The 23,032-nt window shown below is 47.7% G+C and overlaps 2 protein-coding genes across 2 annotated transcripts in view; both read right to left on the reverse strand.

The window, feature by feature from the left end:
- Positions 1-386: 386 nt before the first annotated feature.
- Positions 387-23,032, reverse strand: part of LOC125946696 (uncharacterized) — a 117,283-nt gene continuing 94,637 nt past the window's right edge. The window contains exon 2 of the mRNA XM_049670552.1: positions 387-1,736. Coding sequence (XP_049526509.1) covers positions 999-1,736 — 738 coding nt within the window. The 3' untranslated portion in view covers positions 387-998. The remainder of the gene's footprint in view (positions 1,737-23,032) is intronic.
- LOC119431739 (transmembrane protein 64) overlaps positions 4,989-23,032 on the reverse strand; it is a 42,549-nt gene continuing 24,505 nt past the window's right edge. The window contains exons 2-3 of the mRNA XM_037699212.2: positions 5,804-5,965; positions 4,989-5,737 (exon numbers count right to left, since the gene is read on the reverse strand). Coding sequence (XP_037555140.1) covers positions 5,558-5,737; positions 5,804-5,965 — 342 coding nt within the window. The 3' untranslated portion in view covers positions 4,989-5,557. The remainder of the gene's footprint in view (positions 5,738-5,803; positions 5,966-23,032) is intronic.

The raw sequence follows: 23,032 nt of genomic DNA on the forward strand, positions 1-23,032 counted from the left end.
TCTTTTGCGTCCTCTGGAATCCGTAAAAGATAGATTGATCTGCGTGAATGGTTTTCTAAGTCAGCATCTCAAGCGATAATACAACTTTGTTAATTGCGCTACCTCAGTTGCCACTTCAGTTAGTTCAGTCGAGAACAGAAAGGCTTCTCTAATTTGGATTCTAATGAAGATAGTCTGCTTTTTCGCCCCGCTTCACTGATGTAGACCTGTCCTGCCGTTGACTCCAACGTGTTGTCGTGGGCAAAAGTCACGAGAGCAGCGATCAAGCTGAATCGCTGCGCACTTTGAGAGAGAGAGAGAGAGAGAGAGAGAATAAACTTTAATAAAAAGAGCACGCCAGCGTAGGTAGCTCCCCCGCTCTGCAGTGGGTGGTCCCCTCAGTCCAGGAGTCCAGCGGCCTTAGCTGCCCTTCTCGCTCGGTGGACCAGGTTGAGCTGGTCCGTCGAGTCGGAGCTGGACAGCGCTGCCTCCCATTGCCGTGTGGTGGGGTGTGTTATGGGTGTTAGCTGTGGTGTGTTTGCGCAAGCCCATACCATGTGGTAAAGTGTTGCACATTGATCACAGTGTGGACATGTATAGGAATACAGCGCAGGGTGTATGGCGTGGTAAAGACTCAAATGTGGATATGTGTTTGTTTGGAGTTTTCGCCATATTACGGCCTCCTCTCGCGTCAGAGAATTATGAGGTGGGGGTAGTGTTCTTCGTGAAAGGCGATAGTGTTGTAGGATGTGAGTGTAGGTTAATGGTATGGGCTCTGGTTGGAACTGCTCGGCGCGGTCATCTCGCGGCTCCCGGTGTGCATGCGCTCGGGCGTATGCGTGTGCCTGCTGATTGCCGCGTAAGGACTCATGCCCCGGAGTCCACACGATTTGTATGTATGGTGGCAGCTGGTGCGCTCCATTCAGAATGCGATGTGCAGCCTTGGAAATTTTGGCCCTGGAGTAATTTCTGCATGCCGTCTGAGAGTCCGTCAGAACTATGACGCAATCCCACTGCGGTCACGTCGTGATGGCTAACGCAATCGCTAGTTCCTCTGCCTCCGCAGCGCTCACTCTGGAAACCGACGATGCATTTATTTCAGTCCCGTGATTGTCGACTACGCTGGTGACGAATGCGGTGCTTCTTGCGGTGCTGGCCGCGTCTATGTACAAGACATTGGGGTGGTTTCCGTACTTTCTCGCGAGCGCCTGCGCTCGGGCTTGTCTCCGTCCGATGTGGAAGTTTGGGTGCATGTTCCTGGGAATCGGTGAGACGTACATAGTTTCTTGTATTCGTGTTGGGATTTTGGTCAGTGCGCTGGTCTTCCGTACAGAATATCCAAGACGTTCCAAGACGCAGCGTCGCGCTATTGTGCGTAGTAGTCTTTCCTTCTGGCTCACCAGGTGGGCCTCTATGATTTCCCGTGCGTTGTTGTACACTCCTGTCTCCTCGAGGCGAAAAGTAGCCGTTCCGGGTGGGAGTCCGAGCGCTTGCTTATACGCCTTGCGTATCAGCCGGTCGAGTACCTCCACTTCCGCGTTCCTTAAATTTAAATATGGTGCCGAGTACGCAATGCGGCTCACAATCAGAGCCTGCACTAATCGAATAAGGTCCTGTTCCTTGAGTCCCCTCCTCCTGCTAGTAATTCGTTGAATCATGCGCAAGACCTGCGTGGTCGTGTGTTGTAGCTTCTGTATGGCGTATCCTCCGCCCCCGTCCTTTTGTAAGTGTAAGCCGAGGATCCGAAGTCTGTCTACCTTGGTAATCTCTCTAGGACCTATTCGCAGGTGGATGGTTGGTGCCGGGGCTGTTGATCGTCCTCGTGAGCGCTTCTCGATTATGATGAGCTCCGACTTTTCCGGCGCGCATTGCAGTCTGCATGTCTCCGCATAACTTGCTACGACGTCTACTGCCTCCTGTAATGCCTCTTGTTGTTTTCCTATGGACCCTCCGACCGTCCATATCGTGATGTCGTCTGCATACAAGGCATGTCTGATCCCCGGTATTTTCTCGAGTTGGGCTGGGAGTTTCATCATGGCCACATTGAAAAGTGTCGGTGACAGCACTGCTCCTTGTGGCGTTCCTCTGTTAGGTGTGTTTATTCGCTGTGACCTCACATTTCCCAGCCCTATTGTGGCTGTGCGATCAGTGAGAAAAGCCCTCACTTAGCTGTACGTTCGTCGGCCGCAATTCGTGTCACTGAGATTGGATAGTATGGCCCCACGTTGTCAAAGGCTCCCTTTAGGTCTAGTGCGAGAATTGCTTTTGGGCAGCACGGCGTTGCGGCAGTCAGTACTTCCTCTTTGAGCTGCAGAAGCACGTCTTGCGTTGACAAGTTGGGCCGAAAACCAAACATCGTGTTCGGCATCAGTTGACGTTCTTCGAGATGCGTCTGTAGCCTGTCTAAGATAACACGTTCCATCAATTTACCGAGGCAAGACGTAAGCGAAATGGGTCTTATAGGTTCTCCAGGCAGGGCGTTTTTCCTGGCTTTGGTATCAGTGTAATCTCCGCATGCTTGAATTCCGGGGGTAGGGTCCCTCTGCTCCAGTGTGCATTTAAGAGTTCCAGTATTGCCTGCACGGTGGAATCGACCAGGTTTCGTAGCAACTTCTTGGTGATTCCGTCCTTGCCAGGAGTGGTGTTTCGAGTGAGTCTTGCGATCGCTCGTGTCAGCTCGGAACTCGTTATGTCCAGGTCGAGCTCGCTGTTTTCCAGTCCGGCGTAGTCAGCCGCTGGCTTTGCACCAAGTATCGGCTGGCCAATATATCTGCTTTGTAAGGCACACAATAGCTGATCGTCTGTGCCTCCGAAGTTGTGTAGTACTCGGCTCATCGTGTGCTTGCTTTCTCTCTTGCTCTGGGTCGGATCTAGGAGATGTCTGAGTATGGTCCACGTCTTGGCAGTGCCCAGCGTTCCTTGGAGGGAGTTACAGAACTGGTCCCAGTTCTGTCGTGCAAGTTGCTCTGCGTAGCGCTCTGCCTCGTCCGTTAGTTTCGCGATGCGTATTTTTAGCTTACGGTTGTGCCGTTGCCTTCGCCATCTTCTAAGCAGACTGTGGCGCGCTTCCCACATGTGTAAGAGGCGCGGATCCACTGCCGGATTGTCCGTGGTGAGTGCAACCTCCTTGGAGTGTTTGGCTACCGATTCCTGCAGTTCTCTAATCCAGGCCTCTAGATCGGTTATCGCTTGGGCTTCTTGAGTTTCTCTTTCGCTGCGAAAGTTTGCCCAGTCCGTGATTTTGGTGGAGCGTATCTTTCTCCTTGGGAAGTTCCCCAGGTGTACCGAGATGTCGAGTATGAAGTGGTCGCTCCCTAGCGTCTCGTTAGTGTTTTCCCACTCGACGTTCTCAAGTCTGGACGCGAGCGCAAGATCGGGACAGGTGTCGCGGGCCGTGCTGTTGCCTACTCTCGTTGGTTATGTCGGATCCGTGACTATCGTAAGTCGGTGGTGTTGTATGACGGTGGTGTTGTAGTACATCGAGACAGTGAATTCTTTTGATATGACTTTCTGCCCAGGGTAAACGACTGAATTTCCAGCATCTTTTGAGCACGTCTTCTTCTTAGCATTTTAAGTAGTTTGCAGAGTGACTCGGTCTCTGTTCTCCCGCCCAAGCAGCAATGCTGTCGCTGATTTTCCTTCCCGAGTTTCTGCATGCCTTCGCAGACGTGCGAGAACGCAGCGGAGCAACAATTTCTCAGAGTACTCCTAAACGCTTCTTCACGGCAGTGCTGTCTTAGATCTTCATTTTTTTATCGGTTTAATTATTAGTGTACGACGCGAGCAAACGCTTCGAGCCAACAAAGCGACCCGTTGCGCTAATTCACGCTGTTTATTGGGACCAGTGAAGTCCGCCTTGACACACGCGACTGGAAAGCACTCACGTTGGCGGGCAGGAAATTCAAAGAGTCTGTTTCACTTTATTACAACTGATTGTCGGGTGGCGCAGTGATGCGACGTGAATGACACTCCCGTTGTCTGCGGAACTTGTCTTCGTGCCTGGAAAAGCAAGTTTTTTGTTTGTTTTTTAATCTACGATCGAGGGCTGTCCTAATCCATTGTAGTATATATATATATATATATATATATATATATATATATATATATATATATAACCTCCACACTTGTGAAGTTTCGATGGAGTGAGCGAGCACGCGGGTCAAAAAGACCACTTGTGGGCCGCGGAAGGGAATCCGGTACAATTGGGGTTTACAGGTGCGTGCTCTTCGAGTTGTCACGTGCTTTTTTTTTTTAATCTGCTACGCCACTTAGAAGGTCAGAGCTGTGTCCTTGGGCCCAGCGTAGATTTAAAATTTAATTAAATGCTGGAGTTTTACGTGCCAAAACCACGATCTGCAGTTATGAGGCACGCCGTATAGCGGGGGACTCCGGATTAATTTCGACTACCTGGGTTTTAGCGTGCGCACAATGCACGGTATACACGGGCGGTTTTGCGTTTCGCCCCCATCGAAATGCGGCCGGGATTTGATCGCGCCACCTCGTGCTTAGCAGCGCAACGCCAAAGCCACTATAAGGAACCACGTCGGTTCCATGCAGTGCAGATGAACATTGAGAAGCAAGTTGTTATGAAGCTTATGTATTTTCTGACATGTTAATGACAGTATAACTTCGTACGGCCGTAAGCACGCATTAAAAGGAAGAACACCCAGGCCATGTTTTGCGCTAACGATAATAAAGTGTTCGCTAGCATCATTCTGCTGCTGCAAGTGCAGCAATGGTCGGGACATCTCGTAGCTAGTATACATAATGCGGGAGCAGTGTCATACAGGGTAAAACAAATGCATACGCAAGATCAAAATGTATCAAATGCTAAATGGAACCCACTTTTTTATTATTTTTAAAACCAACGTTGAGGTGCGTCGACGCTAATGGTACGTTGCACTAGAAAGTTCCTGAACGCGGAAGCTCGACATCCGCAACACTTACTTGCATCCTTGGCTTCGTTCTTCAACCACCGTCCATCGACAAGGTCGGTTTTAGGCACGTGATTGTGGTCAGTCTTTTTATATTTATTTATTTATTTTCAAAAGGCAGCAAATGCGCACTCTTCTGTCCGTGTCTTATAAAACACTATAGTGCCAAGTAACCAGGGGTGACGTTTTATACGGCACGAACGACGTGGCCTAGTTGTTTTGAGTGTCGAAAGATGAGTCATTTTTTCACAGTCGTGTTACTAACCGCGCACCAACCTTACAAATGTCTTTTCTTACACGTCGACAAGGCCTCAAAAAGAGCTCCGCTGCTCTCAATAAGTTTGCCCCGTCAGCAGTCAGTGGCAGGCTGGGATAGGCAGTCCTGACATCGTAAGTACGTCTCCCCTAGCTGTGCGGCTGCAAGACGGGGTATCGTGCAATGCTGTATATGGTTCCCGACATTAACACCCCCCTCCCAAGGGAGTACCCGAACCATTCTCTGCCGAACGTAGCGACGTCTACTATAGTGCATCTACATGGGCTCGATATATCACTCGGGAACGGCGGGACAGCCCATCCGTCGTAAAAAAAGAAAATGAAAATAAACAAAATGCGCGCAGCAAAGGCAAGCGTGTGCTCGGGGGTCAGACGGCAGGCCGCGCCCACGCGGTCTGCATCGGCGCAACAGGCACCCAGGGGAAGTGCGGGCAGAAGGCGGTGTCCAGGGAGGCCCGCGACGAACAACCTGACGACAGGACGGTTTCGCGTAGCTCCTGGCGGGCCTTGCGCACGATCAGGCTCATGAGCACCACGCTCAGCACCACCTGCGCGGAGGAGGGAAGGCGACGCTGCGCGTGCGAACGACTCTTTGCCGGCAGCGGGGAGCGCACCTGAGCTAGGAGCACGGCGTATCCCGTGGCCGCGGTGGCGTCGTCGTCGAGCACTTCCTCCATGGAGCGCACCGTGGTCCCCAGGTACACGTTGATGACCTGCGTCGGCACTAGGCCAAGCGCTGACGCCGTCACGTACCGGCCCAGGCTCATCTGGCTCACCTGCGCACAACCAACAACACGTTGGTCAGTCACCGCCATTCGGACCGTCGCACTCGGAGAGGCATATATGTGCCGCCCAACAACAACAACGACGACGAATAGATGAATGAATAACTAAGTAAAAATGAAATGAGCCGAAGAAGAAAACACGTATTGCGCAAGCCGCCTCCCTCTGAACGGCACAGACGAGCTTCACACTATATGTATATATATATACCGCCGTGAGTATATACCGCTGTTTGCCTAACAAATGACGTCAACAACAGGGTGCTCAACACATACAATCGAGCTCCTGACATGCAGAAGCAATGTATTATAACAAAACTTACGGCCGAAGCCGAAGCATACTATACAAGAGTCCACATAATTTTTGGGAACAGAGAAGATATAGTGAAACATTGAAGTGATCAGCTTCTTTGTGGCTTCCGTGTTACGACTACCACCCAAACAATGTCGCATACATCCGGTTGTAATGACGGTGCGCCTTTTAACAACATACCATGCGCCATAAAACCCCACGCATCATCACATCTATGTTGTGTGCTCGCTCTGTTTGCCATCCGCGCGCACGTTATCGGTATGCCAAAGAGCGTAGCGATCACGTTAGCCGCAGCGGTTTGTAACGTATGGCACGAACCGTTCTAGTAAATCAATCTACGACCTGGAAATTGCGTAGGGAGTGCGAATGGTCACCTGCAGTTTTCATCTCGTTATATATTTTTCTCCGATACTTACAGCAGTGTCACCTTAGCAGTATACACGACAGTATCACCTCGTCACGCGTCTTCATACATATACTAACGCAAAATTAAGAGCGCGAAGCCGTAAAGCACAGTAAAGAGATAACGAAACACAGATAGAGAGAAAGAGAGAGACAGAAAGAAATGAAAAATGAAACGCTGCAAATGAAAAAAATCAACGCGTTAGAAATGTGGTTCAGGCGCAACAAAACTAAGAGGAAAGAAGAAGGTACAGAACTCGCGCTCTTTCTGTCCCTTCTTTCCTCTTAGTTTTGTTGCGCCTGAACCACATTTCAAGCATGAACCAACTAGCCCAACATCGCACTCTGCTGAATTCAACGCGTTGGAAATGGTGTCGCTACACGTTAAAAACAAGCCGACTGAAGCCGCGGTTCTGTAGCCGTTTTAAGCCAACAGTAATAAAAGGTCCCAACAGATGGCGCGAGAGCAGGGCAAACGCGGGCAATTTGAATTGAATTCAGCAAAACCTCCATTGCATCCATCATGGGAGGAGTGAGAGGGGAGGAAAAGAGCGTGAGGGGTGAGAAGAGAGGCTGTTACGTACCAGGTTCGGCAGAAGACTATCGTCTTTCGACGTCATTTGCAGCGAAGTAACCAGATATGCGGCCAAGTTTTTTAATTAGTGCAGATTTTAAGAAATGTTTCATCTAACGGACAAATTATTATTCCGGTGGAGATGAAAAGCTATACTGCTATACAACTCTTTCATAATGTCGAGAGGTAGAAACGAATTCATTTTATGTCTCCACACATGCAGATATTTTACGGGAAAAGAAAAGGAAGATTACTGCACAGACGTGCACGGCCGTGGTGAAATATATATTCGTAAATTACAATCACTGGCGAGTGTGCCGAGACGCAAAGAAGCACATTATTATTATTATTATTATTATTATTATTATTATTATTATTATTATTATTATTATTATTATTATTATTATTATTATTATTATTATTATTATTGTTGTTGTTGTTGTTGTTGTTGTTGTTGTTGTTGTTATTATTATTATTATTATTATTATTATTATTATTATTATTTGCACTAGCACTGTTGGATTATTGCCATTGCCCCTACTTCGCTGCCGACGTAATCGCGCTGACCTGCTTTTCCTTTTCAAACTCCTTCACGGTATCCTCATGTGCCCCGAACTCCTCAGTTGTATCACATTTCGTATTCCGCGCAAGATCACGAGAGAACACAGACCTTTCCATGTTGCTGCCTGTCACCACCAACACTCAACCGTCCATAGAATACAGAGTCTTTATAACGCCCACTTTCATGACCTTGATATTTTTCACAACTCTCTGTCTTTGTTCTGCTCTCAGCTTTCCGTTGTTGTGTCTTAGTTTCACATATTGTTCAACTTCCCTTCTCCTCCTTTTTATTATATATGCATTTTGCGCCTTCGGTTACATGTATGTACACTTTTCTTTTCAAGATTGTTTTTTGTTTATTCATTTTTTTTACTGATATTCCCCTGTTGTAGTTGCTGATATTTTTCTCAACCTTATGTCTTTGTTCTGCTCTGAGCTTTCCGTTGTTGTGTCTTATTTTCACATATTGTTCAACTTCCCTTCTCCTTTTTATTATGTATGCATTTTGCGCCTTCGGTCATGTATGTACACTTTTCTTTTCAAGATTGTTATTTTTTATTCATTTTTTTTTCACTGATACTCCCCTGCTGTATTTCTTTTTCTATGTATACGTGCGCCAGCACCTAGACCTCACGGTTGTTCCTGGGCACGATAAATAAATGATTGATTGGTTGATTGATTGATTAACAAAATTCACACTGTTGATGACTGTCGCGCCCTGCAGTCTGACCTGTTTTCCTTTTCTAAATGGTGCAAGGATAATAACCTTACCTTGAATGCTGCTAAGACCAAAGTCATGACTTTCACACGCAAAACAGCATTTCTTTTTCTTATTCTGTGCCGTTGTGTAAAGTCTGCGAGATCAATGATCTTGGTGTACTTTTTAATGCAACCTTACAATTTTCGGCTCACACTAAACGTGTTGCAATGCGAAGTATGCGCTCTCTTGGTTCTGTATGCAGACTATCGAGGGAATTCAAGTCTCCTACACCGTTCCGCAAATTATACACAACCATCTGTCTTCCTTAACTCGAATATGCGTCGGTCGTCTGGAATGGTCTTCTAGATCCAACAGTGACATCATAGATCGTGTCCAGAAAAAGTCTCTAAGCATATATAATCACCGCTTTGCAAACCTGGACATTGCACCCTGTACTAGTTGGATTGTTCTCATTGCCCTCACTTCGCGACCGACGTAATCGCGCTGACCTTCTGTTTCTCTTCAAACTCCTTCACGGTAACCTCACGTGTCCCGAACTTCTCAGCTGTGTCATGTTCCGTATCCCACGCAAGGTCACCAGAGAACATAGACCTTTCCATGTTCCTGCCTGTCATCACGAACACTCAACTGTCCACAGAATACAGAGTCTTTATAACGCTTACTTTCGTGATCTTGATATCTTTCATAACTCGTTGTCATCGTTCTTTTCCGAGCTTTTCCTTGCTGTGTTATAATTTCATGCATTGTTCAAGTGCCCTTCTCCTCGTTTTTCTTTTGTATTTACTTTGCGCTTTGTTGTCGGTACTCTCTTCTTTTCACAATTTTTATTTTTATTCATTTATTTTTTAATGATTTTTCCCTGAGTGTCTTGTTTTTCGTTTGTAATGTATGCGTGCGCCAGCACTCAGACCTTAGGGTTGTTCCTGGGCACGTTAAATAAACATGATTTATTATTATTATTATTATTATTATTATTATTATTATTATTATTATTATTATTATTATTATTATTATTATTATTATTATTATTATTATTATTATTATTATTCATTTACAGAAATGTAACGGTGCTGTCACTCAAATGATGCTGGCATGTATAATGCAGACGCTGCCAAACTTCCCGTGTGGACATCGAGTCAGGTTGTGGATGTTATCGACCTCCTGAGGCGATTTGCTGCTGCTCACTGAGAGGCGGCGATAAGAGGCCAAGTGCCCTCCCGAAACATACAATACGAGCGGACACAAATCGATATGTAGTACACAGGGCTCCGCCTCGACAATAATAGCAGCTTTTCTTTCGGGGAGAGCAGCTTTTCTTTCAGCCATGTTTTTTTTTTTTCTTATTCTTTTCCTTCACTTAAACATTTCACGAGTTTTTCGGTGTAACGAATTAAGCGACTTGACCAAGTGATTGTCGGTGTCCAAGCCGGTTCTCTAGGTCTGGATTTCATTTGCATACGTCTAAAAACCATGCACACGTGTCCCGCTTCGCGGTCGTTCTGATGACGTCACAATCTGGGTTATTCCGTGAGCAGGCTGTCAGAGAATAGATCAACCTTTATGGAGACGCAACCATAGGAGACAACTAGAAGCCTGTTATTTATTTATTTATTTATTTATTTATTTATTTATTATTATTTATTTATTTATTTATTTATTTATTTATTTATTTTGTAACAGGGAATTCATCTAAGAGGGAGATTTTTATGCACACGCGGTGGTGCGAACTAACGCCCGAAATTTGAAGTGCGACACAACACGCATGTAGTACGTCCACATTTTCGAGCTGCCCGTTTTCAGTCTGTAGCTTCGTCAGAGCATGGACTGCAAAGAGCGCCGCGCTGTATACGCTGACGCTGTTATACGTGCGAGGTCGCGGTATAAAGTTCCGCGGCGGACGGGAAGCACCATCCAGCCTGTGTGAGCGCGCGACGCTCCCTCGATGTTCTGCAAAGATAACCTGCGAGAGCCAGCCGGTCGCGACAATGACAGGGAGGAGGAAAAAAACAAAAACAAGGCGAGGTTGTCACCGGAAGCGCGTTTGTCTAAAGCCTCTACACACGCTGCAGGATACACACGCGCAAACAGGCGACGCGGTCACAATTCCGGCGGCATGCATGTGACGCATTCTGGAGCAGGCACGTGAGAAAGAGTGTTGCCCGCGGCATGCTTTGTTTAAAGAGCGTGACCCCAGCAGGAATTACTAGCTACCGCGCACAGCTACGCGCTCTTCGTCGGGGTCCCGTATAACGCGGGAGGCCCTCAGCGGGCCACGAATTAGACGTGGTGCGGTGGCTGCTTCGCGAGTCGCCGATCCTCGCGATTCGCTTTTCTTTCTTTTTTTTTTTTTTTTTTTTTTTTTCGCGCGCTGCACCGCGGTGGTAAACGACGCCCTGTGCATGGCACCGCCTCCACTCGACGGGGATCAGAGGTCAGTTGCCACGACACGTCGTCACGCTTGGCTTCAAGAGCGACGACAGCTGACAAGGAAGAGCGCACGCAAGCGCTTCTCATCGGCCCCGTTCGTTTCTCTCCCAAGTCTCCGATTGCTGCTTGCTTACCTTTTCAGTCTGGCTCAGAAGTGTACAAAGAAGAAAATGCTTGGCTCTTTGGTGCGCCCAAAAATGCAGTTTTCACGTCATCGTACTATACATACACGTGTATGCGTACAGAACATATATGCATAGAACAGCGCATGGTAATGGCAACGACGAAAATGCAATGCAAATCGGTGACCCCAGAAAGTGAGACAAGCTTGCTAGTGATTTTACTGATTTACTAAGAAGACGTAAGTATATGTAATCTCGTTAATGCCAAAAGTGAAATCAAAATATCAAATTGTGCTATTTTTGTTTCCAACTGCTTCTGCCGTCCTTCTCCTATAGGGCCTTTTTTTCCCTCCGTTGCAGATTAGCATGCAGGCCGAATACTTCTATTCCATAAAATCTTTTTACTTTCAAATTGATATATATATATATATATATATATATATATGACGTCACGGCTTAGCTCCGTGTCTGCGCAGCAGCGGAAACCACTCCGCACGATGCGGTGACGTCATGGCTCGGCAAAGCTAAGGCGAAGCGATGGGGAGATCGCGATGACGTCACGGCTCACGCAGCTGTGGCGAGGCTACGGCGCGGTCGGCGCCGCTGGGGCGAAGCGTTGCTAGGTGACGCATGGTGACGTCTACGCCAGGCGGAGGTTTTGCAGCGTACACTCGACGGACCATCCTCGAGCTTAAACAGCGTCGCTAGTTCACAGGGGTATGTGCCATTGCCCTTGCACCCTTTCTGCATTTTGCCGCTCCTCACGTTACATTGCTGTGCGCCACCTTACGCTCTCAGAGTGTAGGAATTAAAAGACCCTTCACTCAGTTTCTGACCGCTCTGCCGGTCAAAGCGCTCCGAACCTCGATCGCCACTTAGCGATACGATGGCGGCGCTAGACCAGTGGTTTATACACACACCCGTAACAGCACCCCCTGCCCCGCAACACCTCCCCAGGAGGAGCAGACAGCCCCCCAAAACCTTTCCACCCCCTCTTTCTCCTATGCAGGAGGTATTGTCAAATGCCGGATGGGCGGGAACAGACATGAGGACATACAGAAAAAAAAAAAAAAAAAATTGGAAGACTCAACAGTTGTTGACGTCTGCGTATAATGCGAAGCATTGAATAATATAATGATTGTGGCTAATAAAAATCGGGCCCCTCTGTTCCCATTCTTCTCGTTTATTACGTAGCGAGGATCTCGAATGCGACAACTTTGAAGCCTTCAGGTAGCATGTATGGGTTTACTACAGCCAAAAAGTTCACGTACTACGTGACGCCTGCGGTAGATAGGACGTCCTACATCCACTGCCACATATATATATAGACACCCCTGAAAGACCAGAATCGTGGATAAACACCAGTCAATAGACAAGGCGCAAACGCTGCGACTCTCCACCAGCGTTGTTTACTGCAGGGCTGCACCGCGGCTGCGTTTGCGACGCTTGTCAGTCAACCACGCGCGAGTGCGTGACTCGCGCCGCACGTGGCCCGTCCTTGAACAACGCCACCTGGACCTTACAGTGGGCTTAACGCTCCTGCCATAGACGTCACGGGGACGATGGACGCAGTGTTGAGAGCAAAGGAAACTCTGGCTAATTAAGCAAATTGCTAAGACGAATTCTCGACGTATAATTGGTTTCTTCTAATAAAAATGTCATGCTACTGCTACAACTGCTACTTCTACAATGCTACTTTTGTGATTGAATGCATAAAGCGACGTTTTGTAAAGTAAGTAACTGGAACGCCAATGCATTTCTCCGCAAAGTTCGTGAATTAATATCTTGAAACTGGTGTCATCCCGAGAACTCGTTCAAGTTGATCCGCCTTGCGAACTCCACGGCTACAATTTGTAAATTGCAATATGGACCATCAGGTGACTAGTTAAAAGCTTAATTAGTGAGTGTTTCTTAATTAGTCGATTATGCATTTCAATTTCTTGGGCAAGTAATGTCTGCCTCTTCGAGTAGACCAGCTCATGAACTAGGATTGTGCTATCTGCCACAGGCAACCTCTAATATTTTTAAAGTGTTCGCCGAAACAACCTGCATACCTTGAGCTATGGTTGGCTTGTCAACGGCTGGTCACGTATGCGCTTAGGCCGAGCCGGTTGACACCGCCAAGTCGATCTGCTTCATTAGCCGTGGATTGGAGCGTCGTTCGCAGCTTCTGCGGCTTAACACCCGCCATTGTGATATGGCGCTGACAGCATAGCTGATTCTATAGTTCGCATGAGCTAGGAATGCCCCTGTGACACAGGCGAGTGTGTCTGTGCTATCGGCGACTCCGTCGATCATATCATCCGCCATGAATTATCACCAGGACTAATTACGTTCCGTTTGCGCTTTTGGTCGATGAGCATCGTGTCACTGGCGAATGACTTATTCAACCAGAAAGCGAAAACAGCGCGTTGCTGCATTTACTCCGCGCGTCCTCTGCTATCGGGAAGGGGAGGTCAGCAGACACGAGAAGGCACTCGATGGCGGCGCGGTCACGTGCTCAAAGATGGCGGCGCTGTAGAGAGTCTACACGATCACAAATATCACATTGCAAAAAGACGCTGAGGTTGCCTTATACAAAATTTCCACAGATTGCTTGCAAGAAATTATCTCTCTGTCTCTACAGTTAAGGTCGCCAGTGCTAATCGATGCCGTGCGTTACACAAAACTCGCGTGCCTGGCAGCCAAACAACACACGCACATATAAACCATACGTTACGAGTTCTGCTCAATCCCTCAAAGGCGACAGTATATAACCGCAGACGGGAGAGTACAGCGCGCGGGCGAAGCGTATACGGGGAAAGAGCAGAAAAACACAGCGTTGTGAATACAAAACTGTCAACGCTGTGCATATGCATCGCGCCGCCCTCTCTTTCGGCGTCCGGCCGCGCGACGTTTTTATTTCCGTATAGCGGTGCATGCGTCAAACTTAGCCATCGCGCGAGCTAACGGTGTGACGCGCCTCTATATGCTCTCCACGCATAGCGTATCGCGCAGTTGCCGCCACGGCTGGATCGTTCGCGCGTGACGGCTCGCGTCGTCGCCCCTCTTTCGGAGGCATCCTCTCTCAGTTGGCTCAGTCACTATACCAGGCGGCGAACTGTGTCTCTGGGTCTTGCCATACATCCTGCGCAGAGTGCGCCCGGCCGTGTCTCGACGTCGGCCTCGCACACAGCAGGATCTGGGCTGTCGTAGTGTCGCTTCACGGTCACGGCCGGCACTGTCTGCAGCTGTCGGCGCGAAAGAGTATATACGTCCCCCCGCCCCCTTGCCAAGCGACCTTCTCAAGGTCACCAGTCGCTCCTTTGCGTGCTCCGCGAGCCAGCGGAGCGTGGGCGCAAGGGAAGATGGGCTGCGCGGAAAGCCATTTCGGAGGTGCCCGGCTTGACCCAGTCCGCAGTAATGGCAGGCGACTGCATCATCCCGACACACGTGCGAGGCGTGAAAAGACACTAACCAAGAATTTCGGACAAATAAATCGCGTTTTTTTTTTTTTTTTGCCCCCGAGAGAGGGTATAACGTATATTGGCCGGTACGTATAGTGCATCGGCCAGATATTGCAGTTATATGTGGCGATTGTCTCGCGGGACCCAAGTTTACACTCTCCTTCTCACTCACCCGCGCACGTAACGTGCGTAACTCCGTGAGCAAGAGCATGCTTGCGAACCACAGGCATGCCGAAGAAATTAGCTGCATTTTCTTTCGTGATTCCGACGCATAAACTGAAATCGACGAGTGAAATCGAAAGTTGGAAATGCTAAGTTTGGAGTTACATTCATAGGCGGAGAGGGAAATCGGCTTTATGGCGGAATCACTGGTCCGTATATTTTTGCTCAGAGGAGTACGTATGACACACACACACACACACACACCGTGGAATGAAACCGTCAGGAAGGACCTAATATTAACTGTCATGCCACCCAGCTTTTGCATGGCCGCGACCTCCTGAACGCATATGCTCGCTGTCTCTTCGTACGATTAGAAAACCACCTGGGCAAAAATAGCTCTGGAACGTTGAGGACACCACACCTAAAAAAAATAACTGTCAGCCCTTCCACTGGGGTGGAGATGGAAGACCAGCGAAGCTGTACTATGGTGGTGGGAATTATGTATTTCCAATTATGACTATTACGATGTGATCGTGTAATTGGTTATTTGAACTATTAAAGAATGAGAAATATATATGAACCGGTGGTTTTCATTTATTTAGTGACCACAGGGACCATGGCCTTATGGTCGCTACGGTACACCGCCATAGGGTGTACGGCAAAGGTTGGTATGTTCTTCATAAACACATAACCAACGCCGCGCGCGCTCAGTGCGAACGCGGGCAAAACGCCGCCGCCGTCGACAACAGTCCTGCGTGTTGCTGACATGCGCTGTCAAAACGCTGGCGTGAGCAAGCGCGCCAGCAGCAGCGAGCGAAGGGTCATGCCGTCTATCGCTTCAACGGAAACTGAGCGGCGAAAGCACAGCGCATACAAAGGTAGGAGCCGTGTTGCAGATCGCTTCCAAGATACGGTGCGCGCGACCACCCATTGCCGCGCAAAGTACAAGTACGCAGTTAATTGCTCCCAGAGCAAAAGCCGCACTCCCTCCCTCCAGCGTTGCCTTCCCGCTTTCCTCCTCTCGCGTGGGTGATTGTGTCGCCAATTCCCCTTGCGCCCGGTCGCAAGATACGCATTTGGTGCCGCAGCTAAACGTCGCCTCCCCTCCCTCCCTCCCGTCCCCCCACGGCCTTTCGCGTGACGGAAGAAGTCGCGTTTGCTCTCCGCCGTGCGTTCGCTCCCCGCGAAAGCGCGCGAGGGACGCGCGCTTTCACTCGCACATACAGCCTACGTCCAATTAGAGTTTCCCAGCGAAAGCGCGCCGTCCGTCGCGCGCTTTCACTCGCACATACAGATAGTCCAATTAGAGTTTTTTTTCTAAACGCGGACACGATCATCGGAGACTGAGCCCTTAACAACTTCGCTGTATAAAAAGAAAAAGAAGCGCGTAGTGTCCTCAGACTTGTTTATTCAATTTACTAGATAAATCGATGGGGTAAGAGGGGGTCTTTACTCCTTTGCAAGAGCCAAGCGCTAGGTTCGCTGATAAGACACATATCTGGTAACCTGTGGCTACCACCGAAGCGATTGTGACTCTTCTCGGCTCTCATAGCCCAGATAACGGTCATCGCGGAGAAAGCAACATGTTTACGCGTTGCAGAACCGCTTCGCAGGCACTGAGGCGGCAGAGCACCGATTGCGCAGGTTGTTTCGGCCGAGGTTTCTCTTTACCGCGTGGCGAGATACGCCGACGCTGCCTGGACACAGCAAAGAAGGCGACACCGAGATAGCAAAAGTCGCAAGCTATCGACTTCGAGCCGTCACTCCTAAGCAACGAATCAACGCGCGCCAAAATAAACAAAGGAAAAGAAAGAAGGCCGTAGGTGAAGATCGATGAGGTTTAACTTCCCGAAACAACACTGGGGCTACGTGAGAGACTGTGGTTGAGGGATCCAGATTAATTTGTCTGCATAGGGTTGTTCATGAACGCTCACCGAAATCTCGGTCGACCGTTTTGCCTTTCGCCCGCAACAAAATGCGATCGCCGCGGTTGGGAATCAAACCCGCGACCTCGATCTCGGCAGCGGAACTCCATAGCCATTCAACTAATGGGTCGGTTGAAAACGGAATGTATGATCGGTGATGAGTATTCTGAGGACATTTCGAACAACTTGGTGGCACTGTGCCTAGTTAACGACTCAAAATGTGTTCCAGCGTGACCGCGTTCCGCTCAATCGGCCCGACCTCGCGGGTCGAGGCCAGGCCATGGTTCCAGAAGTGACGTATGCTTCCGTTGCATAATAGTGGCTCTTAAATGGTAACAAATGAAAAGCGCATGCAAGGAATGAAATTAACGTGGTGCGCGAAGCCTCAGTCAAAGGATGGAAGAAAATAAAATGCAGGGAACGAACGGTTACACGCGTACACAGCTGCACTGCTGCAAAGTGATACGCGGCTGAGAAAAATTCTTTCGCACACCTCTCGAAGACTTCCGCCACTGCTTGGAATGCATGCCACGTTGCCACGACGTTGTTCTGTGCAACAAGCACGTGGGAAACATAGAGATAAAGCCGGCTTCCGCGTCAGTAATAAAAAGCGCGATTACATTGACATTTTCTTGGGAAACCACCGCGTGCTATCTGCATCGGTACGTGACCGTTTCACGCGCCGTCGTTAATCATTCTAGAGTTATCCGAAGATTCCGTGTCCTGTTTCGTCCTTTTTTCAGGTATTTTTTTTTTTCTCTTAGTGTCGATGTAGAACTTCGTTGTGTTTTTCACCGTCACGTACCCCCTTTTCTGGCTAATTGCCAAGACGGAAGCCTTCAATCACTCTGCCAGTCGGTATCGACACCTGCGTGTGTGTTTTCCCTGCGCGCTTGTCGTGCGCCGTGCAGCATCCCGACTGCGTCGCGCACGCTATAACCGATTTATCACTGCGCTCGATCGTGCGGCTGCTGGTCGTTGCAATGTAATAATCAATCAATCGATCAATCAATCAATATTATTAACGTGCCCTGGAAAACCTGGTGATATTGATAATATAATAATAATAATAATAATAATAATAATAATAATAATAATAATAATAATAATAATAATAATAATAATAATAATAATAATAATAATACAATTATTGTGTTGTATAAAGAGTTGTTTAATATCAAAAGTTCTGCATTGGGTTACAGTGTGTTGGGGGGTTACAGTGTGTTGAGATCTGGCATTACAGTCTTCGGATTCTGTTCGGATCGTTGGAGATGCAGGGTATAGACAGGATTATAAAAAAAAATATTCTTAAAAATGTTGCCTACAATTCCTCAACAGTAACAGCTGCAATTGTCTTCCGTGAACTTGGTCTACCGAACTTTCAGTCCTTGCTCATCGAAAGAGTTGTCGTCAAACATTATTTGAATTCCGCATTCAAACAAGAAAATACCGCCACAAGGGAACTTCGTAAACACGTCCGTTATGTGGTTCCTCGTTCATCCACAAGGCATGGTGCGGCCAGACGCTGTGCATATGTGCCGGACATTTTTAACAAGTTACCGGATGAAATCTTTAACTCGACTTCGAAAAGCATGCTGAAAGAATTATTGAAAGAGCTATGGTTAAATTAACTTTCAGAACACTTTGGCATAGTAATATTTACTGCTTCAATTTCTTTTGTTTCAAGTAGAATAACCAAATGTCTTCTCGATGTTTATTTTCATTCACCGTATGTATCATGCTCATCGGCACGGTCCTACAAGCCAGCTGAGGCTTAGACCAGCCTGTTTGTGTTGTTCTGCATCCTTTTGGTGGCAATAAACATTATTATTATTATTATTATTATTATTATTATTATTATTATTATTATTATTATTATTATTATTATTACTGCTGCATTGTTACTCATTACGTACTTGTTTATTCTGTTCTGTCTTTGTGTCTCTGTGCGCCAGTATTTAGAGAGCTCCGCGGTTGTTCTTGGGCACATAAAATAAACAATGATTGATTAATTGATCATTATTATTACAAAACAAAATCATTGTCGCTGTGCGCCTTATTTTACGACGCTGATTCTTACTCGCTCCACGTCCTTTCGCTTCCTTGGCTATAATTAATTATTTAAATGTGTACTGTTCTCTTGTTTCCCCCTCTCATATACGAGTGGTGATCAAAAAGTTATGCAACTCCCATATCAGGAAAACTGCCAGACCTTGGCAAAAATTATTTTTCAACATAATCTCCCCTCACACTAATGCGCTTCTCCCATTTTCCTGGAAGGCTTTTTGATACCTTGCAAAAAAAAAAAAAAAAAAAAAAAAAAAAAAAAAAACTTTCTTCCTGGTTGCCAAGCCACTCCTCCGCGGCAGTTTGAAGTGAGTTCAAGTCGTCAAACCTCGTTCCCTTGACGTGTTTCTTCAAATTCGGAAATAAATAAAAGACACTCGGGGCCAGGTCGGGACTGTAGGGGTGGGTGGTCCAGCTGTTCGAAACCACACTCTCGAACGGCAGCCTGGGCAACACGAGTCCTGTGAACCGGGGCGTTGTCGTGCAGGAGGAGGACACCTCTTGTCACTAATCCTCGGCGTTTCTCCACGATGGCTTTTCGCAGTTTTCGAAGAACGTTGGCGTAGTATTTGCCTGTAACTTCCTGCTGTTTTCTAGATACTCAATGAGCAGGATCACCTTTGTGTCCCAAAAAAAGTGTCGCCATCACTTTTCTCCCTGAGCGTTAATTGGGTCTTGAATTTTTTCGGGGGAAGGGACCCCGAATGCATCCACTGCATAGACTGCTGTTATGTTTCAGGGTCCCACTGATACAGCCACGTCTCATCCCCTTTCACAAGGCGGGAGAGAAGATCTTCTGGGTCGCCTGTGAATAGAGGTGCAAAAGTTCCCTTGATGAATGCACGCGGTGGTGTCGATCTTGCGCAGAGAGGTTCCGTGGCAGCCATCGTGCCGAGACCTTCGACGTACCCAAAACATCGTGAATGGTAGTGAAAGCCCTGCCATAAGAAATGTTCAATTTTCCGACAATTTCGCACACCTTGATTCCGCTATTATTAAAGATAAGGCTCTCTGCTGAGGCTGAATGGTCCAAATCGGTTGAAGTGGCCGGCCACCCCGATCACGGGTCGTCTTCCACGTGCACACGGCCACGTTTAAACTCATTGAATCCCCGAGTCACTGTAGCATATGAATGACATTCACTGCCATACACAGTCACCATCCTATTGTGGATTTCTTTGGCGGAACTTCCTTCTTTGCACAAAAAAATTTGATAACGCTCCGGTACTCGAGCTTGAAATCGTGGGAAGAAGCATATGTTTGACTGACTGATGCAGACCAAGTAACGAACTGGAAGGCTTGATATTCAGACCTTGCTAGACTGCAGAGATGACCTAAACAAAAGGTAGAGAGAGATCACGGTCAGATATTTGGTTATAGCCAAGTTGCAAAACCTTTTGATCTCCCCTCGTATAACCGCCAGATTCTTAGGTCCTCGCATTTTCATTTGGGATGGACTTCCAATCTACAGTGTACCCACCGCGCTGGGTCAATGCATATTGCCGAGGCGTTCTGCTGCTTAGCACGAGGTCGCAGGTTGGCGTTACCTGCCACGGCGGCCGCATTTCGATCGGTGCCACGTGCAAAATACGCTCGAGTACTTAGATTCAGGTGCGCGCTAAATAATCCCCGGGTGGCCTAACGTAATCCACCAAGGCGTTCCTCGTATAACGCGTGCCCCGTGCAATTTCGGGACGTTAATTAACCTCATAATATCACCATGATGATTTCACATCCGTGTGATACCACAAAGTGCAGTCTATGTTCAGTCGTGCATGGGCGACGGCGTCGCCCCACACAGCTGTTGCTCCCCTCGGCTACACATCCCCATCAGCAAACGCCGCTCGAGTAGATGGGGTCGACGCCGCTATAAATCCATCTACTCGCGACGGACGAGCGTGCATGCAATACGAACTATAGCGGCCGATTACTCCGAGCGCGCGAGGAGCACCGCGTGGCGCCGGACACACCGGTGACGACTGAATTCGGTTGGCGCCTTGGGTTCGAGATAAATTTCGGTGATAACGATGAGCTCTGCATCGTGCTTTTCCCATGGCATCTGGCATATGGTGCGGCGGAGAAGTCGAAGGGCCGTCAAAGCCCTGGGTATAGAGTCGAACACGGATATATCGAATCTGAAGGGGATCACACACACAAAAAAAGTTGGATTTATAGGTAATTCGATATATAAAATAAAAATTTCATACGAAAATTTACAGTGTGATTTTATTGCTGTTCGTTATGCACAATTATTCGTTATATGTGGGCTCCATATATCCGGGTTCGACTGTATATAGTTGGCCTTTTCGAGGGCTGTGCAGGAGTATCTACGCTCACAGGGTACTTGGACTGAAAAAGAAAATTCCGAGGCGAGTAAAAATTGAGTGGAGCGGGGGCGTATGGAATCCCAAGTCATGACCGACAGCTTATACTTGGGAGGAAAGCGAAGAAGTTTGAGAAGGGGGACGCTAAGGGGGGAAACGAGGTATGTTGCATGCGCCCCCCGCCGCCCCCGTAATTGACCCTTATGCTTGGACGTCATACGCGTGTACACGAATTGGTCTTCAGGCATATAACTTTGCTGTAGTTATGAGTTTCTGGGAACCCTCAATTGGCGCTATTTGGGCTGATCGCCTGAATACTAGAGTGGCTTGAATAGGGGTTTAATTTAATTATGGGGTTTTACGTGCTAAAAATGAAAATTGTCTCGAATAAAAGAGAAAGAAAGAAAGAAAGAAAGAAAGAAAGAAAGAAAGAAAACCACTTTCTGTTTATGAGGCACGCCGTAGTGGGAGGACTCCGGAAATTTGGATCACCTGGGGTTCTTTAACGTGCACCTAAATCTAAGTACACGGGTGTTTTCGCATTTCGCCCCCATCGAAATGCGGCCGCCGTGGCCGGGATTCGATCCCACGACCTCGTGCTCAGCAGCCCAACACCATAGCCACTGAGTAACCACGGCGGGTTTGAATAGGGGTATTACATTATAAAATTTTCGAGTCGAATCAACTACGAAAAAAAAAAAAAGCTTAAGGAAGGCTTAGAATGTCTAATCGACTACCAAAAACATTATTTCAAGCATAGGGAGATAAAATTGGAAGCGGAAAAATAGAGATATATTAAAAACAGGGCTAAAAATAGGCTTAGAATGTCTAATCGACTACCAAAAACATTATTTCAAGCATAGGGAGATAAAATTGGAAGCGGAAAAATAGATATATTAAAAACAGGGCTAAAAATGCGGCAGCTCCAAAGTGCGGACATGTTTGGCTAAAGACATCCAGGTGATGGGTGACGACTGCTTCATGCGCTCATCGATATCTATGAAATTTGTGGACTGTTACGTGCACGTACATGCCGTGATGCATACGGGCGGAGCAATGCCGACACCTCCTGCAATCTTGGCCTGTGCACATATCACTCACTCACTCACTCACTCACTCACTCACTCACTCACTCACTCACTCACTCACTCACTCACTCACTCACTCACTCACTCACTCACTCACTCACTCACTCACTCACTCACTCACTAGTCATGACGAAAGTTCACGCTTCTGACGTGCTATCTCTCTGTTGCGTGAGGTCGTCTGCAGATTGGTGGTAGCATGCCGTACTATCAAAATGTACTAAACCATGTCTCAGCGAACTAGGCTCTGCAATGAACACCAGTTGCCAGGGAAAGTAAACTCTACACCCTATGTGGCGTCAAGCCGTGAATCGAAGCTTCAGCCTCTCGACTGTACGATTATACAGCGACTCTGCGATTATATACTTTCTGCAGCTACGCACTGAAACGCCGCAGTGGAAGGCTTCACAATTGTTTTTCGCCACCTGGGGATCCTAACCGACCGAATGCACGGCCATTTTTTGCATTCCGCGCCCTTTGGAATCCGGCTGCCGAGGCCAGAAAGCGAGCTTATAGGATCGTAATCAGAAACAGTATACTCAGAAGCAGGAGCGCCACAGCCATTGAGGCGAGCTTTATGGAGCTTGTCTGCAGTAAAACGTCACTTGACCGAACTTTATAAGGGCCTCATGCAACTGTTCGACTGAAGCGAAAGTTCATCCAGGCTTAATAATAATAAAAAAATAAACATACGAGGTTGCTATCGGTAAGGCGATTTTGTAAGTACTCGTTGAATTGAGAAGTTCTTTAACCTGATATATCACTTGTATACTACGTATTAGTGCTCCTGTCGAAGTGCGCGTCATATATCCAGCGCCGAAGAGGTATTCCAACGAGGATGAAGGCTGAAGCGGGCGTGTATAGACGCCTATAAATACGGCAGAACTCAAGCGACAGGGTGACAGCATAGCATTCCTTTCTCTATGGTGACA

This window comes from Dermacentor silvarum, chromosome 1 (assembly GCF_013339745.2).
Source record: "Dermacentor silvarum isolate Dsil-2018 chromosome 1, BIME_Dsil_1.4, whole genome shotgun sequence".
NCBI lineage: Eukaryota > Metazoa > Arthropoda > Arachnida > Ixodida > Ixodidae > Dermacentor > Dermacentor silvarum.